Below are 23,403 nucleotides of genomic sequence, written 5' to 3' on the forward strand. Positions count from 1 at the left end.
TAAAACAAATTACTTTTGAAAATTATTTAGAAAGAAACTAATTCAAATGGTGCCTATTAGATCAAAACTGAAAGATGATAACTTTCGATGAAAGATATCTATTAAATTAAAATTTAACAATTTTAACTTTTGATGAAAAAAAGATGACCATTTGATGAATACTGATAACTTTTGACAAATAATCACATAGTTATTTATATATAAGCATTAGAAGTTAGAATTAATAAATTCAAAAGCAATTATTCTGTCTCTATCTTTTTCTCTCAATCAAACTCTTTTTTTTTAAAAAAAGCTCTAAAAAAAATTCCAAATTATTGTTTGTAATTAATTTTTTAGATATTTTTTTTGAATTCTAAAGTTATATTACCACCCCAACAGCAACATAGCGGGGACCTTAAGGATAGAATAGAGTTCTAATCTATATGCATTTAAGGCACAGAAAATTCTTCATATATTTTCTTCGTCTTATATATAAATATAAATAACATTTGTTGGTTGAACTCCGGAAGAAAATTGTTTGGAGAAGCTAGTATTTGAATCTATTTGATATTAAACCTAGTTACATGCACGATATGCTCTAAAAGAGTAAAAGGTACCCACTGTCTATTTGCTAACTATATGCTTAAGATAGGTAAAATAAAATTAAACTCTACACTAATTCAATGAGTATGAACACAACTTGCAAATTTGTGAACTCATACATTTTCCGAACTCATGTATTCTAAATGTAACCTAAACCCTAACGCTAACCCTCTTCCACTGTAAAACAGAACTATATATAATAAGTTTTTCTGTTATGCAACTCCTAAACATCAAAACACTTTGGTAGTTTGGTTTCAGCTAAGTTCTATTTAGATACTACTTTGATTCGATCCTTTTATTTATTCAGTAGTAGCAGCAAAGTTGCTATAGAAAAACCAGCAGCAACAACAGTACATGCAGTTAAAGTCTGTTGGTGATAGTCTATTCTATCAACAAACAGATTTATTGGAATTAAAGCAAAATTTTCACCCAAAACTCCAAGGGCGTGCCATCTTCAACATACTACGAGCGAGTGGGGTTTTAGCGGATGCCATAAACAGAGAAAACAGCGTTTCCGTCTCTCTTTTTTTTTTTTTTGGTTTCTCTGACAGCGCAATTGAGGTTACTTTAAAAGGTTTAAAAGAGTATCCTCACGCGGGGGAAAAGCACCCTCTCAGTCTCTCTCATGTACCTTTCCTTTTGCATTTAAAATTAAAAGCTGCTGTAAATTTCTTTTTCCATTTTTGTTAAAAGTTTTTTAACAATCTGATTTCGGAACCTTAAAATAATCAATGAAAACGTAGCACACGTGCGCTTGAGGGACATGCTTGTACAGAGAGGGCGGGGCGGTCACGTGCGGGCTCTGTCGTCTCACTCTCAATCTGTTGCAATTCACGCGCTCCTCGGTGGGCTTGCCAGTTACAGGGAGCAGAGCACGTGCCCTCGACCCAGACACAATACCAGCAAAAGGGCCCATTGGAAATTATTGTTAGCTTAACCAAAGTAATTTGCTAATTAGCTACAGTAATTCCTGATAATTGCACCTTTTGCGCTGGCAAACAAATCAGAAGCCCCTGTTTTTACTTACCAGTTTAACTAATTTGTTGATTTTAAGCCGAGTTAGAAAGTGTTCATCCAAAGGGGCTTTTGATTTGCATCTCTAATTTGTTGGCCACATGATCGTAATTGATTTGACTGATAGATTATTATTGATATAATGATAGGTTCTAAGAATTTTTATCAAGAAACTCATTGGATTTTATTAATTCTATCACTCAATAAGTAACAAAAGAGGCAGATTCAGTGATATAAATGAAATATTGTATACACTTATAATCAGTGTTTTGGCTTGTAACTCTGGCTATGGTCCCAAGGGATATAGCCTTTGCGTATTGCGCTGTGTAACCAGCAGTTGGCGACGCCACTGACCAACCATGCATCGTTCTATTAAGACAAAAGAAGAGGCCTGGAGGAGGATGGAAAACCTATTATAGCTGGGAAGTGGTCCTTGGTTTAACTAATAATCCTTTCAAGGTGTAGGCTAGGACATTGCTCCACATGCATCTGTTACAAAACCATGGAAACGTAATATGTTATGTACCACAGATTTGTGCTTGGTTGTTGAGAAACATGCTCCACTTGTACTTACTGGCAAATTATTTGTATTATGGATTGTATTTCTTGCTCTCTATTTTAAAATTTTCCTGTCTTTTTCAATAGTGTTTTTTCTTATTTAATTTCCATTTGCTTAATTATTGGTTTTTGGGTTTTTCTTGGAAACTTTTACAAACATCCAGACATTTCTTTTCTTCTATATCCACTCAAAGCTTTGCTGCTTCTACCGTTCCCTGGAGGCTGATGAGTAAACAGGAAGAGTGGTTAGCGGTTTGCCTCCATTTTTGGAGCTCAAATATCAAACGTACAGGCCAACAAGAACTCCTGAGGAATGGAGTTTAAATGTGAATCAATGGTAGTTTGAATTATAGGAAGCAAACAAGCAAATAAAGGGTCACCAAATCAAGGTTATTTCTAAATGTGAGTATTAATTAATGTGTGTACATGCTAATGCGGCTAAATGGGGAAGGGAGTATTCTTTTGTGAACACTATTATTAGAGAAACATAGCTAAGTTGTTGAAGATCATGACATGTCATAAATGAGAGAGAGAGAGAGAGAGTTGTGACATGTTGATAGGGATCATGTTGATTCTCTTATCTTTATTTCAAAGTCCATCTTTGAACACATCTCAATCCAATAAAGTTGAGGATGACATGTGTTAGTCTTAATAGATGTTCCCACCATTCTCAAGTGGACAGAGAGTTTTTGCTTTCTGGATTTTCTCCATTGTTTCCCCTTTTTTTCCCCCTTCTCCTCTTCTTTGGGATGGGGGTATTCTCTTCTTTTGGTATGGGAGTAATTGAACGAATGGTAATCAGGTCAACGATGGTGGCCAGTCTCCGCTGTCCCATTTCATCCCAAAGAATACGTGGTTGCTCATAAACTTTTTATTTTTTTTCCTCTGGTGCAAAAGTTAGTTTGGATTTTTGCTATCATGTCTGATCCTGCTGTATTTTGACTTCTGAGATTCCTTATGTGTGACCCTACTTGTCCGCAGAGGCTTAGCATTATTCATCAGTTTAATCGGGGATTGGACATCTAGATCATTGATAGATTGGAATTTTCTTCTGGTTGAAGTTTGATCACACCATAATTCAGTTCCACACCATACTAGTAAAAGTCCACACCAGATACGGTAACAACGATTCAGTCGTTTTCTTTTCCAAACTTGGCAAATTAATTCACCCTGGAAACAACCTTTTGACATAAATTTGTAAGACATGAATCTGTTTGTCTAGGAGAAATGAGTACAGAATCTGGCTGATGCTAGGGTAAAACTACAGGAAGAAGGTTATCTAATCTGGTCGGAGTTAGTGTTTTTACTTCTTAGTTAAAGATGTCTCTAATAATATTTTAAGCTGTTGGTCCTATCCCACCAAATCAAGAAATGATATCCCCACGAACTACTCTAACAGAAAGAAATTCTTGAGATTCCACTCTGTTTACGATAGTACAAGTATAAGGTCAGACAGACAGAATTTATGGAGCTCAACAGTTGGCCATGGCAAGCATCTGCTGTCCCTTTGTCTACTGTTTCAGAATTCAAAGTCCATGTTCAATGTGATACCCCAAGGATGTCCTCAACTAGAGAAACAGGAAATCTAAGCATGGATGTGATAGTCGGCAATGCAAATTTGCAGTGAGGAGAGGCAACTGTGTTGTTATATTCAAATGTGTAGAAATGAGAAACATCTTTTTAATCATGGAGATATTTAATTCTGTGACTGCAAAGGGAAACTAATTTATGTTGGGATGTTGAGGCCATGTGCTTAAGCCAGTGAAAAAGCAGAGGGTTTTCACTTTCTCCCTTCTCTCGTGGGGAGAAGATTTGTGCTTGCTTTTCCTTTTTCACCTTTTCTATTCCGACTTTCTGTATTGCTTTAACGGTTCACTGTGTGAAGATAACATTGAATCTTCACTCTTGACATAACTTTAATTTTCACCATCTTAGGACTGTTTTTCCATTATTCTTTTCAAAGGCTACCAAACATATGGAATCACCATCATCACTATCAGAAGAAAATATAACTCGAATATTCGATTTGAACCCCCCCAAACCATTAATTACAATTTGAAAGATGATAATGAGCTACAATATGAAGCCATTGGCAATGGCTTGCTTAGTTTTCAAACTAGTAGTTTCATACACTGGCAGCTCCTCTCTATACCTTCCAATTCCAATGAGATGATCCAACTCAAAAAGATCAGAGCTTGAATAACTCAAAGCGTCGTCTTCTTCTTCTTCATCATCATCCTCATAGTCGTCAACAAAGCCTCTCAAATCCAATTTACCAGTACCCCTCCGTTGATAACTCCTTAGATAATCTCTTGCCTTATTGCTAACTCCTGATTCTTTCTCCTTAACAAAATTCTTCAGCTCCTCCTTTCTTGAAGAACTTTTAACATTCTTTTGAACAGTTGAAGTTGGCATTAAACTTGGATCATCTTCATAAATACATTTATGGCCACAGGGTCTACAATCTTCATCAACAATGACACTAACTGGACAAAATCTAACTGACCTTTTCTTGCCATTGCTATACTTATTGCCTCTTGAAGAAGGTGTTTTGCTCAAACAAGACCTGGAAAAGGAAGAAGCTGATGAACATGTAGTTTTTGATTTGCGATCAAAACTTACATCATCTGAAACCCCAACGGAGCACATCTTCACTTTCTTCGCATTGGCATTGAAAATGGAGTTTAAGAAGTTAGTGATACGACCACCAGGAGAAATCGGCTGCTTCACTTTCTTCAATTCGCCGTATATTTTCAAGGCTTTCAGTTTGGTCTTAGAAAAGCCACCACCTTCACGCTTGGCCCTTTGTTGATTGTTGTTGTTGTTGTCAAAGTTTCTTTGTTCAAACTGCTTAGACTTTTCGGGTTTAGCTGGTGTTGATCTTCTTGATTTCTCTTTGTAACTTGACTCAGCTTCGGATGACGAGAAGATTCCTCCACTGCTAGAATCCGAGGAACTTGAAGTTGAGTTGAAATGCACAGCTGAGCCATAACCACTTTGCTTCTCAACCCAATCCTCAATCATAATAGCACGTCGAAGACTGGAAACCCTTCTCTCTTCTTCCGAAGGTGCATTGTTCTGCTTCTTAACAAGGGTCGTTTTTGTTTCCCTGTAATGACACAATGTTGCTTCATCTCCATTAGCTGATTCATCAATGGAACGATAAATAGCATCAAGAAGACTAGAAGAGAAAGAAGGGGTTTTTCTTCTTTGAGGAACCGCAGTCTCTCTGACGGAACCCTCTCTTCTATACATATTTTTTGCATACACACAAAAGAAAAACAGAGGAAACAGAGGTTTATATGGGGAAAAAACAGAGGAATGAGATCAAAGAAGGAAAACAAAGATAGGACAGTAAGGGGTTAGTTTAAGGATGGCTAAGGGCTTTAGTGTCTGCTTAGAGAGTGTCAAAAGCTGCAAAGACACATTAAGTAGAATGCAAGTAGATCATGTGAAAGAACAAAGAAAGAAAGAGAGAGAAAGGGAAAGGAAATAGAAATAGGAAATTTCCTCAACATGAACTGGACTGTTTTTGTTTATTTTTTCTATTTCTGTATTGTGTCTTTTGTGTACGGCACTGAATAAACATAGATAAGCATGAAGCAGAAGCGAGAGAGAGAGAGAGAGAGGATTTGGACTGTGAAAAAGGCAAAGCAAAGCAGAAGAGAGAGAGAGAGAGAGTTGTGTACTTGTTGGTGTTGCTGTGGAAAAGTTTTAAAGGAGAGTGCCGCGCGTGCGGGTAAAAATTTTAGCTGTGGGGTGTGGGGTGCCAGGCTGTGGCAGGGTTGATTGTTGGGTTCACTTTTTTTACCAGTTTGCTGTCTGTCTAAGATACTCTTTTTCTTTTAGTCTTTTTACCAGTCTGATGACGTCGTCCAAGGTCAGTTTATTAATTGGGGGAGGACTTGGGTTTAATTCTCAACCTGTAGCCAATCAGAAATCAATGGAGTGCGTAATGTCAGGTCATTTTCACCCCCCACCTTCTTCTTTCACTTTGTTGGAGTCATTGTTACCAGTTTTTACCACCTGAATCAGGCACAAATAAAGAAAGAAAGCAAAACCCGTCAGCTTTGTGCTTTGATGAGGATGGAACTTGAAATATTGCAAGTCCCTGTTTTTCCCCCCTCATTTTGTGGCCAAGGACAGTCTACACAAGGAGAAAAAGAAGGTTGTACGGAAGGAGATGGATTCAAATTGAACCATACTTTAAGAAGCCCATATTACTTTATCGAAGTTCACTCCGCCGAGACGCCCATTAAGTCTGGATACAATACCGGTAAAGGCCCTATTCGTTGACTATAACATATCAAAACTAACCAAAAGCTTGGGCCTCGAAAGAACCTTAAGATGTAAATAATTGGCATATTTGGGCAAAAGAATTAGGCCCAATTCTGTGGATCTTTCACCGATATGAGTCAAACGTTAACGTGGGCTGAGTTCGGCTTTGTATATACATATATATATATATATATATTTAATGATTGAAATTCAATTTCAAAAATAGTCTTTGAACCAGGAAAATTGAATTAAGGTTATATTCGTTCTACAAAGTGAAAATGAACATTATTGATGTGTTTTTGACTTCTACGCGGTGATAGCTTAGGAAAGTTTGGCTGGCTTCACCTGTTTCCTCACTACTTAATTTTGTATAAACATTACATGTCATACCCAAGCTGGAGTTGTCTTTAAGCCTTTGGTGGTTTGTCCGAATTTAGACGCTATTTTTTCTCAGAGTTCACACCCTCTTTGCACAGACGATATCCATGTGAGTAGCAGCATGACAAAGCAGGAATATGAACGGAGGAGGAGGAAACACATTCTTTCATTGATATCTGATATTATAATATATTATATTATATTCTTTTACCACCACCCCATTCCAAATACACAGTTGTTGCTCTTTATCCATCATTAACACATTTTTAAGAAACTAATAATATAAAATTGGAGTTCCCACATCCCACCACCATATTTCTAAAGCTTACGATGAAGCTGGAAAAACTTAGCTGCCCAAATACGAACAGGGTGCCACTTGCCAGCAGCACCTGCTCAGGTATCTGTAGAAGGGATTCTACAAGTATGGCAGAACAAATGAGAAAATACACACCCCCACAATTTAGAAAGCGCCGGCAGCGACAGCTAGCCAACTTTGTTTACAAGTATTGTTCATGTATCCTGGCGCGGTTCTCTTCCCACCACAGTCTAGCATGCATCTCTCCAAATCTTTCCCGGCTGCACCATATAGGCATATAAAGTGAGGAATTCAGTCAAATTCACATAAAGTGATTGAAATCAAAGACGATTACATTTCCTCGGCGAAAAAGGTTCATGCTGGATTTGCCTCAGCGTGAGAGTAAATTAGTTGGTGAAAGCATAATAAGTAACTCAGTAATGATGCTGTCAAAAAAGATTTACAGCTAATAAATCTGCTCCTGACGGTCGGTAATTGAAATCATAGTTGTTTCTAAGGTGGACCTCCATAATAGCATTGACTTATGCTGGGCCCATCAACCTAAAACTGAAATCAAATCCACGGAAAAAATGGCTTTTTGGAGCATTTCCAATGAACCTTCAATGCTTATGTGTTTTAACTTTTAACCGACTGCCTTCTCTTTTGAGGGAAAAAAGAGAAAAGATAATGCAGTCCGCTTATGCCTCAATCATATTTTCAGCAATTGAACTTATCAAAACAAATGAATATTTCTAATATAATTCAATCAAACAGAAAGTCTTTGCCAATGATGACAATGCATAAAATAGATGACTAGAATTTGCCTTGATAGAAGCTGATTTACTGCCTGATAATTTGATATGTAACAATCTCGACTGCAGAGTTAATGAATCTAGGAAGTATTCTAGCCACTGACAAGGAGAGTGCAAGTTACATCGCATTCTACCCTATCATAGTCCATAAACTGCAAGAGAAGGCCATCTATATTCATTGCATGGGAGACGTCAAAACCAGGATGTCAACTAGCAATGAGAGTAGCACAATTGCTATTAAACTTACAGATGGCCAGGGAGTGCAAAGACCTGGGCGTATGAACTAATTTAAATTCGATTTAGATGGTTGTAGCTTGTAAGATGCACTTGCAGTGACTGCAAGGATCAAACAACAACCTGCTTTTTTTGCCATTTTGAGATGTTGCAAGTTTTCTAAGATGTTAGGTGCCAAGAACAGTTTCATAATTGGGGCTGATAAATTCATACAAGCACATTTCCCTATCAGTTATGATGGTCCTGGTCAATATTAGTTGTTTCTTGGCTAACTAAGTATCACAGAACGGAAAGAATGTCATAGAACATTACCTGAATCTAACTCGCCTAAGCTCCCTTTTGCCTCCTGCCAAGGCTCTGATAGTAATGTAGACCCCTGGTTCATCTTGTTCAACCCACTCAGTCTCAAGATCACTCGCATTGCTGATGGATAGCTCTCCAGAGCGATCAGCCTCTCTTGATGAGCTACTCCTCATAGAGGCATCCATTGATGATGTCTCTGTCTTGGCACCACTAATACTGGAAAGTTTTGGAGTTGAGGTAAGACCAGAGTCACAATAATGCCGGGCCTGCATTGGGTGCTGATCAAGTGAATCTGAGGATGAGTAGCCCATGCCCATCCCTGTTGGGCGGTATAAATTACGAGGTAAGCGCTCTCTAGTGAGTGGTGGTGTTACGGGGCTTTCTTCTGCTGATTCCATTTTTGAACTCTGTAAGAAATCGAAAGAATGATATTATTAGCATTTAAAAATAACATAAACATACAAGTTAGCACAGTATCAGTGCAGGGCATGGGATAGGTGCAGCTCATTCACACTACGTTAAGGAGGCAACAGTCCAAGAACTTGCCTCGTCTTCAGATCTCGGGGGTGTTGGTAGTGGAAATGCATGACGGTTAAACCTCTGGACATTGTAAAGTTCCATAACCCTGTCATAATTCTCTGCCCACCATCTTTGAGCTTGCCATTTGTTAAACATTTCCCGACTAGTCAAAGAAAATAAACTACATTTCAGCACTCCTGAATGTTCATCCGATTAGCATGCCAGAAATCATATATTAGTGGTTCATGTTATGCTCGTGCTAAAAACAGAGCAGCTAAAACCATCAAATGATTGATTTAGGAAACAACGTGACATGCATCAGGGGCATCAAGCACAATGTTTGGTCAAAACAGAAAACCAAAGATAAAATTTTGGCCCTCGGAATTGAAGTACTAATTTCACTAAAATGGTAGTGTATAGTCCATAGTATACCATGCTATTGTCCCTTTTTTCGCAAGTCAATGACTTGAAAACCCAATCATTACCACTGAAATTGCATCATCCTCCTTGATGTGAATGGAACATTTTAATTATATACTGGGCCAGTAGACTGGCTTGTAAACATCTTTTGACTAAGCACTTCCCCTCTTACTTTGGATCATAAAAAAGCTATCAACAACTCTTAGGTAAGGGGAATATTAAAAATTTTCTAAGTGGCATCATTGTGTTCCGAGTAGTGGGATGTCTAGTCTTCCAAAAAGAAAAAGCATAAGGAGTCTAAAACCAACGAGTTGCTTTATCCCAGCATTCAAATGTGGTGATGGAAATTACAGTTAGTTAAGAGACCAATTAAATCAAATATCTAGGATGGGCAGAGAAGTCAAATATGGCCGAGTTTCATAAATGAGAGGCAACAACTATGTCCCCTAGATCAAATGACTAATCCCTCTTGTCACTGTCCATAGAAGACATGGAAAGGTGAAGGTTGTAGTCGGGTCTTTGTTTGTTGGCTACATGAGCAAAGTATAAGGGTCAAATTTTTGTCTTGCATGTCGTTTTGGAGTGGCAGATGATGTGGGCACTTCCTAGTTAATAGCAGACAAAATGACAAGAAATAGGGTCATAAGAAGACAAGGCCACGGAGAATCAGGCGTGAAGGGAAGGTTTTTTTTTTTTTTTTTGATTGAAAAGAAAGGGGTGAGCCTTCTCCGACACGACGACAAGCCTCAGTAAAAAAGCTTCCCAACACAATCAATCCTGTCCCACCCACCACTGATAAGGCACAATGAGTTCTTCTTTTGGACTTTTATTGGATTGCTTTTCATTAGGCGTGAAGCCTACTGTTACACTGTGGGACCCTCACCTAAAATTCTTCGTATTCCCAGCTGAGGTTGCTAAGGCAATGTTTGGTTGCCACGTTAAATTCGGTTACTCGCTATTCTCACATATACCATCTTGAGCTTATCAATTTTTCTTTCTTTTTTTTTTTTAAAAAAAATTAAGCTAAAAATCCCTTTGTTTTCCTTGTGTCATTTTTTGTCAAACCATACCAACCAAAATTAAAAATAAAATACTAAAAAAATTTGTGATCAACAAATCATAGTGGTACCTTTTCTTTTCGTAAGAAAGTCTTTTCATTTATTTTTATTAATAACCTTTTGAGAAAAAGAATCAATTACTAGAAAAAGATAATGTGAATGATAAACTAAAACGGTAGGCATCCAAAGTTGACATCCAAACAAACTCCTACTTCTATCACCTAAATAATAATAATTAAAAAACCCCATTAAAACAAAATTTTACGAGAAAAAAGAATACAACGGATGACGTGTCCATGTCCCTTCTAAAGTTTCTACTCAAGTTCCAAACAGAGACCGAAAATTCTAAAATCACTGCAACCGTACGATTAAAAATCTAAAGCATGAAAACAAATCGGAACCGTCCAAATCAAAATATAGGAAAAATGGGGGCGCACCTGAACCGGATCCGTTTGAGATCGTTGCCGCCACGCGGAAGCGAAACGAAGGTGATGAGCACGCCGGGCTCCACCTGGGCGACCCACTCTTTAGGCTCACTTTCTTCGACAAACACGATCGATTCGACTCGGCGTCCACTCACCGATTTCGGCGTCGCTTCGCCGCTCGAACTCGATATCCCTTTTAACCTCGCTTCCATCTCCTTCCCCCACGTTCTCGGCGTCGCCGAGCTCGAACTTCCCGTCCTACGATACGACCACCTGAACCGGTCCGAGTCCGCGTCAGACTCGTTCGAGTTCCCCAACCGACTCTGCGCCGTGCACGGGTTGCAGTGCCTGTACGCCCCCGACGCCTTTAGCGCCATATCCTTCAACTAAACCCCCCCCCCCCCCAAAAAAAAGTACTCTCATTAAAGCCAAAAAACCAAAAAACTCAAAAAACGTGACTCATGAAATTCAGAGTGAATTACCTGAGAAGTGAGAGATTTGATGGCTTGGTTCTGCTTAGTGCTAGGAGTAGTGGAAGAGTCGATTTCCTCGGGTTGACTCAGTGAGTCATCACCGGCTTGCTTTGAACGAGGTATGCACGTCAGCATTGTTGTTTTGAAATTCTCCGAAAAAATGAGAGAAGTCTTCTCTGAAAAAAAGATTACATTCGAAACAAAATTTGTCAGAATTCTCAAACTAAACTACGAAATAATAAATCCCCAGCAGCATTTTTTTTCCTTTTTCTTTTTAAAGAAACAGAGTAAAACAAGAGAGATTCATGATCAACATTAAAGAGTTTCGAGTTTACCGTACAGAGAGGCAAAATTTAATTTACTGAGAAATCTGTGGATCAGTGGTTTGGGTTCCTTCTCTTCTTTTTTTTTTTTTTTTTCAGTTTCAGAGAGCTCGAAGTACGAGACTCTCGGGAGCTCTTTAATGCCACGTTAAATTAAAACGATCAGAGATTCTCTGCACTATCCAACATAAAAACAAATACTAGACGAATAAGCAAACAATATTGAAAGGGATTTAAAGTTAAAATATGTAGTTAAAAAGATAGAAGAGAATCACCTCTCATCGGAGAGGAGTCGAAACGTTAAGCTGCATTTGGTTTTCTTGACGAGGGTTTGCTTTTTGATTTTGGAGAGGAAAGAAAGGAGGAGGCAACGCAGAGAGAACCGCTATAATAATGGGATAGTGTTCATTGCAGTGGTGATGTGAAAACTGCGTGTGAATACTTTGCTTTTTCTTATTAACCTGCAACCGGATGGTTTTACCGGGGTTTGTTTTTTTTTTTCCTTTTTATATTGTTTGTACGGATGTGGAATTGGCGGGTTTGCTGTATATGTACGAGAAGGAGTGGGGGAGAGCCGAGAGGACAGAGTTTGCTGTTGTTGCGCTTTTCATTGCACTAATGAATTGATTGGTATCTGATCCTAACTCTGCTGCGCTTTCCATATTTGTTTTTGGGTTGTTGGAGAAGGCCCAGAGGAGCAACTTGATAGGCTTTTTAGACCCAAGAGCCCATGATAGAGGAAATGGCCGCCTTGCCCTACAAAACATATTGGTGAACATTTGGGCTTAACTTAAATTATCCCCCCCCCCCCCCCCCGCCCCTCCATTGCTTTGGAAACAATTCACAAGGGGCCGATATAACATATGTTAAGAATACTTGTTCACTAGAAACAAATAATAATAGATCCATACAATTAGCATGAAATATGTTAATGAACAAAGTTGAGTACTACTACTATAACAAATACACCAATATACCTACATACATGCATGCATGCATGCATGCATGTGTATATATATACGTAAATTAGTAAATTAATATAATTAGTAGATTTAACATAGAAAATAAGAAGGAATACAGTTTTAATTAGTAAGACAAATAAATTATTTTGCTTTGTTAGTTACAGATGCTAGATGTGCATATGATGTAATTGTCAAATAATATTTGCAATGTTGGTAAGGAAAAGAAGACATTACAACCACACAGATTAAAAAAAAAAAGCTTGTTGTGTGTATCACATAATAATCACTCTCGTACTTAAAATTTAATTTAAAAATTATGGAACAATATATGTAGAGTGTAATTATTAATTACAAAGTGAATATTATCTCAATTTACAACCTAAGTAGTTGGCACATTGTTTTCACCGACAATGTTTTATTTACATTTCCGTCAGGATATTTGTATTAATTATTGGGTTAATATGACCTAATATTTTTAATTTTGGTAGAAATTCTTTTAGAAATTGGGATAATCCATAAACCCATGAAAAAGTTAAAACGATGGATTGTAAATATTTATAATTTTGAATTCCGGAAGAATAAAGAATAAGAAGAAGAAAAAAGAGAAGATAAAAGCAAAATAGAGAAATTGCAGAAATTTTATACTTATTTATTTATGAACAAAAAAAACAAGTAGTAGAAAAACTTAGTCAAGAGCATGAGGCAATGGAACTCTAAAGATGTTGGTCACATTGGCATCCACATCATAGACCAGTCCATATTATTTACACGTATCCCTTTGACTGTCTGTGGCTCCAACATCCAAGCTAGAACCCAGTAGCAGCTTTTGTTTTGGTTCTTCCACTGAAAGTATTAAACCGAAACCGTGAGTACTAACGTCCATCACCCGTTAAATCTATCTCCTTGACTTCTGATTTTCCACCAGCCGCCCTCTGATTAGCTGACCACCGTTGGCCAGCCCAGGAAACTTAACGGAAAGGAGAAAAAAGGACTTATTTCCCCTCCCGCAGAACCAATCCGTCGGAGTGGGACCCGCGTTAGAGGGATCTGGAAAAGAAAATTGTTCGAGGCTAAATAACAGCCAATCTCGTGCTTCCACCTATTACTCCGCCGGCGACTGTCATTATCTTTTATTGTCACCGGCGCTAAGAGGTACAAAAAAGTCCCTCTCAATCAATGAGAAGAATCTCAGAATCAGAATTGTCGGTCCCTATTAATGAACAAATTAGCCCCACCGCGCAGCATTTATAGATCTCCATCGTTTTTACATTAAACGATGTCGTTTCTGCGGCGGAGGAAGGTAACAGATTCCTCAAAATCCCAAAACTCCGATTCCAACGCCGGAAAAGAAGATGACAAGAAAAAGCAATATAAGAGCCCAAAAAGAGAAAGTTATAGCTCCAAAAAATGGTCGTGTTGGGACAGCTGTTGTTGGTTCATTGGTCTCATATGTTCGATGTGGTGGTTCTTGTTATTCTTATACAACGCAATGCCCGCTTCGATCCCACAATACGTAACGGAGGCGATAACGGGGCCGTTGCCGGACCCGCCCGGGGTCAAGTTGAGGAAAGAGGGCTTGACGGTGAATCACCCGGTGGTGTTCGTGCCCGGGATTGTGACTGGTGGGCTCGAGCTGTGGGAAGGGCACCACTGTGCTGACGGGTTGTTTAGGAAACGTCTCTGGGGTGGCTCGTTTGGAGAATTGTATAAAAGGTATAAGCCTTTTTTTTTTCCTTTATTTTTTTTGAAAATTTGAGCTTTTATGTTTTTGTTCGGTTCTGGATTTTGCCTTTTTTTAGGAGTTTTGGCTTGTGAGGAAAGTGTTTTTTAAGCTTTTAGGAATGTTAAAGTTCTTTTGTGATGTTTGCTTAGATGGGAAGTTATTAGGGAAGCTTGCTTAAAGCTTACGGATTTACATGAATTTGATGCTTGACTTTTCTTTTCTTTTTCATTGTACTATTTGTCTAAAATTCAAACCTTTTTTTCTTTTTTTTTTGCAAGTGTTTCTTCCTTCGTTTTATGTTTGCTTATTCGAGATTAGAAAGGTATCTTTGTTTATACTTACCGCAACTTGATCACTGTCTTGTGAGTGGCAGTGTAGATTATGATCTGCTACCTAGTTGGATTATGTGTTGTGTATTCTGTTCTTTAATAATTGACCCTTTTTGCAAGGGGGACGACATGATGAGGAAGCTTACAAAGTTGTTCATTAGGTTGCTGTAAGAGTGCAGAGTTTTATTTTATTTTTATTTTTTAAGAATTGGAAAGCTAGGGACTAGGTTGCTGTGTGGAAACTGACATATTTTGGTCTCAATTGCCAAAATTGTTATCTCATCCCCCTTTCCTTTTGGTTCCTCTTCTTTCCTTGCCTATCTTAGTTGTTACAGTGTTGGCCACATGGATTGATGTGGAAAGCTGTTAAAACTTTTAAAAATTAGTTCTTTTGCATTTGATGTTAGTGAGTTCCTGCTAGAGTGCTTAACAAGACGAATATCAAAAAATTTGATTGTTGCTATGAAGAATCTTCAACTCTTGCCAAGTAAAATACTACTTAAACTCTCCATAGGCCCTTATTGAATCTTACATGTACTGCCAATTCATGTTTTTTTCTTTGTTTTAGGATGTCACTACACTTTATAACTATTAGGTTGCCTCTAGATTTGAAGAAGACCAACCTGTCTTTCCAGTGAGTGATGTATCTACTTTGTTGCTCTTTGATCTTGGAAGTAACATGGGTTTCTCTAGACATTTCAAGAAGATTATAGGTTTTGCTTCCTGAAATTTTCTGAAAACTTTTCCTTAATCTGTTGCATATGGTTGCTATATTGAGTGTTAACTTTTAGATAGTTTTGGTTATAGTGAAAGTGAAAATGTCCTTAGAAGAATAGAAATTGCTTTAACTTAGACTAGGTATTGCTGTTCGCCCTTGTTTGATGTGTTTTTTTTATCTCTATTTGTGAAAGTGAAGTTGTCCATGAAGTTTAGTAAACTTCTATTCTCTCACTGTTCTCCCAATTTCAATGCAGACCATTATGCTGGGCTGAGCACATGTCACTCGATAATGAAACTGGACTGGACCCTCCCGGTATAAGGGTCAGGCCAGTATCTGGACTTGTAGCAGCTGATTATTTTGCAGCAGGTTATTTTGTTTGGGCTGTCTTAATTGCTAATTTGGCTCAGATTGGGTACGAGGAAAAAACAATGTATATGGCTGCTTATGATTGGAGGTTATCTTTCCAGAACACTGAGGTATGTGCTTGATTTCAAATTTCTCATTCCACCTAAAGTTAATTTGCCAAATAATTTTGTGCTAATGTATATACTTTAGATGTTTATCTTTAGCAAGTCTGCTGTGCTTATGATTTGAAATAGCATTCTGTTTATAACTCCCTAAAATTTTCTCATCACTTCTAGTCTATTTGAATAAATCAGGTCAGGGACCAAACTTTGAGCAGAATAAAAAGTAACATAGAACTCATGGTAGCTACAAATGGTGGGAAAAAGGTAGTAGTCATTCCGCATTCAATGGGCGTCCTGTACTTTCTGCACTTTATGAAATGGGTTGAAGCACCGGTGCCAATGGGTGGTGGAGGTGGATCAGATTGGTGTGCTAAGCACATAAAGGCAGTAATGAACATTGGTGCGCCCTTTTTAGGTGTCCCAAAATCAGTCTCTGGACTATTTTCTATTGAAGCCAGGGATATAGCCATTGCCAGGTACTTCTTTGAATTATTTTTATGTGAACAATGACTTGTTTCTTATCTTGGTGTGAGTTGTCATATTCCTACTGCAATCTATGTCAATCAATGACATAAATTTCTGATGCTATTGATGAACACTATGCTTTCCCAGAATTCTTGTTGCATTGATAACATTTTCCCTTTCTGATGTCATTATTGCTCATGTGCATTCACACGTCTCTGAGTGTGTGTGTGTGATAGAGAGAGCTATCTTTTCTAATGCTTTGGCTTTATGGCTTCAGTTTTACTGAAATAATGTTGTTTCAATTCTTAAATTGGTAATGAATCTGTTAGTGAACAAAATAAAATGTTAGATCAATCTGTAGTAATTGCTAAAATTTGCACCCTTAATCCATTTTGCATCTCTGTTCCTCAACCCTTTTTGCCCTTCTTTTATCTTTTTCTTGATAACCACCATTTCATGCAAGCCTTTACTATAGTCACTTTTGGTTGTATGTTGATATGGTTTTAGTTTCTTCTTAATTATGTGACTCTCCAAAATGGTGCAGTCACGCTGTCAAGCATGCTTTTGCACCTTAAACCATATCAACATGTTTGATCTTACTCTTGGCAAACCTAAAGTAGTTCAGACATGATGCATGTGCATTTCTACGTTGTTTTGGGAGATTGATGAAACTCTAATTGTTAAACAGGGCTTTCGCACCAGGTTTTCTGGACAAAGATGTATTTGGTCTTCAAACTTTTCAGCATTTAATGCGAATGACCCGTACATGGGATTCCACGATGTCGATGATACCAAAAGGTGGGGACACTATATGGGGTGGGCTTGATTGGTCACCTGAAGGAGGAAGCTTTAACTGTAGTGCAAAAAAGTTGAAGAACAATGGCACTCGTACAGGCCACAATGCAAACAGCAACTTGGGTAATATGAAAAGTGTGAATTATGGGAGAATTATTTCATTTGGGAAAGATGTGGCTGAGGCACATTCCTCCAAGATTGAGAGGGTTGATTTCAGGGTAATGTCCAAGTTATGATTAAGTTACTTTACATTAGTGAAAGTATAAGGATGATCTCTCTCTCTCTCTCTCTCTTGCTCTCTAACAATCATCATTTTCACATTGCAAGTAATTCAGGACTTCAAGCTTATGTGACTAAAATTTGCTGAATTTTAACCAAAAGGAAAAAAATGTGCTGAAATTTCTTTCCTCTACATGTGTGTCAAATGCAAGCATGCCCAATTGGGAGATTTTATTCATTGAAGTGCAATTATTAGAGGATGTTTATTAAACATTGTGCTCTTTGATTCTGCATTCTAGGAGATAATCAGTTTCGTAGTCTATCGCTTGTAGTTTATATGATTATTGTTGATCAGCAGGACGTCATGAAGGGTGGTAAGCTTGCCAACTCAAGCAACTGTGATATATGGACAGAGTATCATGAAATGGGCAATGGTGCTATCAAAGCGGTTGCTGACTACAAAGTTTACACAGCTGGATCAATTTTGGATCTGCTTCATTTTGTTGCTCCAAAGTTGATGGCAAGAGGAGGTGCTCATTTTTCATATGGGATAGCTGATAATTTGGATGACCCAAAGTATGAACACTACAAATATTGGTCAAACCCCTTAGAAACAAAGTGAGATTTCTCAACTTTTCTCAGTTATTCTAATTGGTTTTGATTTTGTTGGGCGCAATTATTGGTTTTTGTAATACTCTGGATTAAGTCTATAGTGTTCTTTTAGAGAAGCTTTAAGTTGAATGATGTGAATGCATTAATGTAATTAACTATGATATAGTAGCTTTTAATTAGTTGAGTTTGTATCATTAACCAATCTCATAATTAGCTTCTTATGTTGCAACATTTGTGGTTAAGATTTGTGACCTGTTTGTTTGGTTTGTTGTTTCAGAGCAGAGAGCAGCTTTAAATTGTAATCCTTTTTGAGTTTTGTTGTTAAAAGCTGTTGGAACTTTTCTAATGCTATGTGCTCCTTCCTCTTCTCCCCATCTATCTATCTTTTCTTGACAAGTGCCACATTATTTTGCAGGTTACCAAGTGCTCCAGACATGGAAATCTACTCAATGTATGGAGTTGGAATCCCCACTGAAAGAGCTTATGTGTACAAATTAACTACTGCCACTGATTGCTATATACCATTTCAGATAGACACCTCAGCAGAGGGTGGAAGTGAAGGTTCATGTCTAAAAGGTGGCGTTTTCTCTGTTGATGGAGATGAAACAGTTCCTGTTTTAAGTGCAGGTTTCATGTGTGCAAAAGGTTGGCGGGGTAAAACCAGATTCAATCCTTCAGGAATTCGTACTTACATAAGGGAGTACAATCATGCCCCCCCATCTAATCTTCTAGAAGGTCGAGGCACCCAAAGTGGTGCTCATGTTGATATAATGGGGAATTTTGCATTAATTGAAGATATTATACGAGTAGCAGCAGGGGCTACTGGCCAGGATCTGGGTGGAGATCGTGTGTATTCTGATATTTTTAAGTGGTCTGAAAGGATCAACTTACAGCTCTAGATCCAGGTCTTGAGAGGTGAGCACTCAAAGTTCTTAGTTGAATGCATAGATAGATTAAAATATCATGTCTAACTTGATACTGGGGAGTTATGAGGCTATTTCTTCACAATCAAGCAGCGTTAGGAGGGGAATTTAATTAAATAATGAAAAATATTGAAAAGACTTTATTGGTAATTAGGAAGGCTGGGCTTGCCAAGTTTGATACACTCCCATTGAAACATAACGGCCCGTGAGATGAATTTTGTTACTTATTTGTATATATGAAATAAAAAAATAAAAAAAAAAACTTGAAGCCTTTTTAAGAGATTTAAAGCAGAATTCTATGTAACATTTTAGCTTTCTTCATCGACTTATCAGTTCTTGTCAACATGTATCTTCTGCTTAATCATCTGGAATGGTACTTGATTAACCAGAAGAAATATTATCTCTTATCTTGAGCTATTTCATCGGTTGCTGCTTGTCTGTTTTGTGATATTATTTGCATTTTATGATCTGTCTGAATGTCCTGTTAGCTTTTTGATAGTTACTACTAAAACTTCTGTTATTTCAATCATTCTTTCAGAGACAACAGAGACCTTGTTCCACTTTCCCCTTTAACTTGAGATTTACGTGATGAACTATCTATCCATTGTTGGTGGTAGCAGTCATCTTGGTGGCCATTCTATATTCCTGGCAAATGTGTATTGCCCTTCTGTTGTGCTTAAAAAGTTTTCATTTTTTTTTTTTTTTGTTTGCAAAAGCACCAAAGTGAGGTGTATGCAATTTGCATCCCACGTTTTGCCAGGCTCCTTCAATTCAAGGAGCACACTTAGAAGTCAATAGTTTCCTCAATCTTCAGATATTCTATTAATTTTATTTGTTATAGTTTCATAAATTTATAGTTTCTCTTCTCCCTTGTGTAATGAATCTCTTTCTCTATATGCTTTTTGTGCCTGCCTGCCTCCGGCAAGGTGCTTTCCACGCAAAAGTACCCAAGGTTTGAGTTAATTTTTCTCTAATACTAATGGGATTTTAGCTGTTAATTCTGTTCCCTTGGGAACATTAAACCTCCTCTGAGAAAGATTGGGAAGGGGTTTGTTTAAGATATTGAACAACTGGTGATTGGAGAGGGGAAAGAAGCGGACAGTCGATGCGATTGACAGGTGTAGCTAACCAATTAGCTGCTGCCTTTGAAGGTCTGACCCCATGCAAGAAAATGAATGAACGGGCAGAGGAGAAAGGGCATAGGATTCTATAAAATATAAATATTTTTATGAGTATTTGTCAAGCTTAGCATGATTTCATCACTATTGCGTAGCACCGAGTGACATAATCCTTTTATGTTATTTACTACACAAAGAATAGCATAAGTTTATAATTTAACCATTTATATATATATATATATATATGTATGTTAATTCATCTTACATTCTTTTACCACTTTACAAGACATGAACAATCTTATAATAACACGGGAGTTCATACCTTATCATATACTACTATTATGCCAATCATCATGACAATATTCCCTTTTTTTTTAAAAAAAAAAAAGATCTTAATGAATACAATTTTCCGTACAGTCGAAATTACATATATAAATAAATAAGAAAATCCAACTTGGGAAGAATGCCGATGATTTCCTCGGAACAAAGCTTTATACACACGTATGGAAATTTTTTTTTTTTTTTTTTTTTTTGTCTGAGTACATTAAATATTATTTCATTTAGCATGAAAAATGTTAACGTTTTTATTTAATATTTTATTTATTTATTTGTTGGTTTGTCTTTAGTGCTGTCTACTTGTGGAATCGTTAGCTTAGCGTGGGATGGGAGAGTTAAAACGCAACACATCTTTTTCCAACCAGCTTCCTCTCCTTTGCTTCTTTCTAATCTTTTAAGTAAAAAATATATATATATATATTAAATTATCCCTAGACATCGTAAGGGAAAATGACAGTCCAACTTTTTCCCATTGATTTCATCTCAGTTTTACTAAACCACCCTTTCTTTTGAGAAAATTAGTGGTTGGGCCCGTGAAGTAAAGACATTGATTTTGATTTAATATATTTTATTAGTATTTCCTTCATACACAAATAACCAAGTCTTATTATATGGTTATAGGTATTTTGTATTTTCGTCCAATTAAAGATTATTAATAATAAAAAAAAATGTAAAAGCTCAAGTTTGGATATTTTGGAGCATGGTGGGTGCGTTGAACACGAGACAATAAAAAAACATAAAATAAAATGGTGGGAAGTAATCATTTTTTGGATCAATTTGATTGAAACTAGAACCAGTTTCCTTTTTAGTCGTTTTCAAACAAAACTAGTGGTTTTTTACTGCTTATTCAAATTCATATTAAATTCTTAAACATTATCTCCAAGGCCAACTTGCTCACTAAATTACTAATCAAGGCTTGTACTAAGAAATGAAAACAAACAGACAAACGAAACTTCTAGCGGATGACAACAAAACGAGATACTCGTTTTGGTCGTCGCTAGTTAAGCATTACACGTCATGCTAAATAACTTTCACCTGCCTCTATTATTATTATCATCATCATTATTACAAGAGAAAAGCTTTTTTTATCTATAAGGTTTAATCTTCATTTTAGGATCGAATATATGTCAAATTTTTAATTTTAAAATTTAACTTATTAATTTGTTCGCATTCAAATAAAAACTTTTGAATTTTAATTTATTTTTAAAATTTTGATAACAAAAATTAATAGAACTAACTATTATTTCGTGAAGATAATATATTAACATTTATCATTAATTTTTTTAAATCAATAAAATTTAATCAAATGATAAATGGAATCCTGAAATAAAAATTTGACAAATTAAATCATAAAATTGAGTAATCAACCATTTTTTTAAAACAATTTAAACTAATTTTTTCATTATTTTATGTATACTAGGATGGTGCTCGTAACTACGCTACGAAAAAAATCGTAGAAAATATTAATTATGTTAAAGTGGATTTCAATTTGGTACTTTTAAAAGAGTTTGTAAATAAAACAATATTATATTAGTCAACTGCATGAATATCTGATTTTTACTGATCAAGAAAAAAATAAATTGGTATGAATTGAAAATAATTGTTTGCTCTAGTTTCAATTACTAGAAACTTGCACTTACATATATGATTATAAAACAGTAAAATATTAAGAAATGAGAGAGTGTATAATATGTACTATTGACAGATTAAGATAAACAATTATACAATATAAGATAACCGTATAATATAAATATCCTATCAATATAAAATAGTTATTAATTTTTAATAATATATATTTTATATGTAAAATGAATGGTTAAAGGTTGTCAAATTTAGTTGATTTATTTGTTTAATGATTACTATGTACTATGTATATTAAGAAATGAATAAATATTCTTAACTTTTTTATTTTGTTCAATAAATTGGATGAATATTTATTAGAATTTAAACATCTATGTACAAAAGATATGTCTAAATACTATGAATTCAGGTTCATGCAAAATAAGAGGATATAAACAGAAAATAATATTAAATTATAATTAATAAATATTAAATGAATCTATATTTTAAAAATTAAAAATTAAAAATTATTGTTTTCAAGTATTTTGTTACTGAAATAAATAAAAAAAAACCCTTCAAATGTAAAAAAACAACGCAACTTATACATAAGACGTAAAAAAAATTAATTCAATAGAAAATGACAACCAATTTACTCAATTAGTTATTCTATTTAAAATATAATTTATCCAAAAAATACGATAATCCTATCAAATATTATTAAATGTATAATAAACTATTAAGAAATGAGAAATCATATAATCTATACTATTAGCAAATTAAAATAAACAATTGTAGAATATAAGGCAACAATATAATATAAATATCCTATCAATATAAAATAGTTAGTAATTTCTAATATTATATGTCTTTTATATATAAAATGAATGACTAAGGGTTATCAAATTCAATTGATTTATTTATTCAATGATGACTGTATGCCATGTATATTGAGAAATGAATAGGTTTTTTTGACTATTTTATTTTGTACAATGAATTGGATAGATGTTTATTATAATTTAAATATTTATATACAAAATAGATGTCTATATATCATAGATTCAAGTTGATGTAGAATAAGAGAATAGAGATAAAAAATAATATTAAATTGTAATTGATAAATATTAAATGAATATATCTTATAAGCATTAATGGTACGTTTGGTTGGCGGAATAGATAGAAATGGAATAGAATAGTTATTATGTGGGAATAGAATGAGGAGGGAATAGAATATAATAGTTATTAATTAGTTTGGTATGACAAAGAGAATATGACAGGAATAATTATTATGACTTATTGTAGTGTTTGGTTGGTAACAATAATTTTAGAATAAGAAAGGAATATAAAATAAAAAGACAAAAACATCCTTTATTATTTATGTGATATTTTATTTTTATTAGATTTTTTAAATATTAATAATCTAGAATTTAATTAAATATTAATAATTAATCATTTAAATATTAACATTTATTTAATTTAAAATATTATTATGATTAATTTTTAT

At 35.7% G+C, this 23,403-nt stretch overlaps 3 protein-coding genes across 7 annotated transcripts; 1 reads left to right on the forward strand and 2 right to left on the reverse strand.

Moving 5' to 3' along the window:
* Positions 1-4,130: 4,130 nt before the first annotated feature.
* LOC18588320 (protein BIG GRAIN 1-like B) lies at positions 4,131-5,874 on the reverse strand. The gene has a single exon (XM_018126743.2). It carries the CDS (start codon positions 5,407-5,409, stop codon positions 4,228-4,230), a length of 1,182 nt encoding a protein of 393 aa, XP_017982232.2. The 5' UTR covers positions 5,410-5,874; the 3' UTR covers positions 4,131-4,227.
* Positions 5,875-6,959: 1,085 nt separating this feature from the next.
* On the reverse strand, positions 6,960-12,148 carry LOC18588321 (protein Brevis radix-like 4). Of its 3 annotated transcripts, none has more exons than XM_007012637.3 (7): positions 11,948-12,148; positions 11,690-11,850; positions 11,359-11,525; positions 10,889-11,262; positions 9,001-9,136; positions 8,464-8,861; positions 6,960-7,386 (listed from the first exon to the last, which is right to left on the reverse strand). In XM_007012637.3, the coding sequence occupies exons 3-7, from the start codon at positions 11,482-11,484 to the stop codon at positions 7,308-7,310; spliced, it is 1,113 nt and encodes a 370-aa protein (XP_007012699.1). In that variant the 5' UTR covers positions 11,485-11,525; positions 11,690-11,850; positions 11,948-12,148; the 3' UTR covers positions 6,960-7,307. The 3 variants fall into 3 exon arrangements, with proteins under 3 accessions (XP_007012699.1, XP_007012697.1, XP_007012698.1); XM_007012635.3 differs by having other exon boundaries at positions 11,685-11,845; positions 11,948-12,145; XM_007012636.3 differs by having other exon boundaries at positions 11,685-11,850; positions 11,948-12,145.
* A 1,227-nt stretch (positions 12,149-13,375) lies between these two features.
* On the forward strand, positions 13,376-19,831 carry LOC18588322 (phospholipid:diacylglycerol acyltransferase 1-like). Of its 3 annotated transcripts, none has more exons than XM_018128234.2 (7): positions 13,376-14,347; positions 15,661-15,883; positions 16,067-16,350; positions 17,028-17,352; positions 17,709-17,971; positions 18,381-18,880; positions 19,427-19,831. In XM_018128234.2, the coding sequence occupies exons 1-6, from the start codon at positions 13,911-13,913 to the stop codon at positions 18,862-18,864; spliced, it is 2,016 nt and encodes a 671-aa protein (XP_017983723.2). In that variant the 5' UTR covers positions 13,376-13,910; the 3' UTR covers positions 18,865-18,880; positions 19,427-19,831. The 3 variants fall into 3 exon arrangements, with proteins under 3 accessions (XP_017983723.2, XP_088665712.1, XP_088665713.1); XM_088809586.1 differs by having other exon boundaries at positions 13,377-14,347; positions 17,712-17,971; XM_088809587.1 differs by lacking the exon at positions 13,376-14,347 and adding an exon at positions 14,720-14,853.
* The last annotated feature ends 3,572 nt before the right edge of the window (positions 19,832-23,403 follow it).

This window comes from Theobroma cacao, chromosome 9 (assembly GCF_053813885.1).
Source record: "Theobroma cacao isolate CCN51 chromosome 9, ASM5381388v1, whole genome shotgun sequence".
Lineage (NCBI taxonomy): Eukaryota > Viridiplantae > Streptophyta > Magnoliopsida > Malvales > Malvaceae > Theobroma > Theobroma cacao.

Coding starts and splice junctions, on each gene's coding strand:
- LOC18588322 (XM_018128234.2), top strand. CDS start 13,911: ATGTCGTTTCTGCGGCGGAGGAAGGTAACAGATTCCTCAAAATCCCAA. Junction 15,884..16,066: donor TATCTTTCCAGAACACTGAG/GTATGTGCTTGA, acceptor TGAATAAATCAG/GTCAGGGACCAAACTTTGAG. Junction 17,972..18,380: donor TCAAACCCCTTAGAAACAAA/GTGAGATTTCTC, acceptor ATTATTTTGCAG/GTTACCAAGTGCTCCAGACA.
- LOC18588321 (XM_007012637.3), bottom strand. CDS start 11,484: ATGCTGACGTGCATACCTCGTTCAAAGCAAGCCGGTGATGACTCACTG. Junction 9,137..10,888: donor CTCAAACGGATCCGGTTCAG/GTGCGCCCCCAT, acceptor TTCTTTGACTAG/TCGGGAAATGTTTAACAAAT. Junction 7,387..8,463: donor CTTAGGCGAGTTAGATTCAG/GTAATGTTCTAT, acceptor TATATGGTGCAG/CCGGGAAAGATTTGGAGAGA.
- LOC18588320 (XM_018126743.2), bottom strand. CDS start 5,409: ATGTATAGAAGAGAGGGTTCCGTCAGAGAGACTGCGGTTCCTCAAAGA.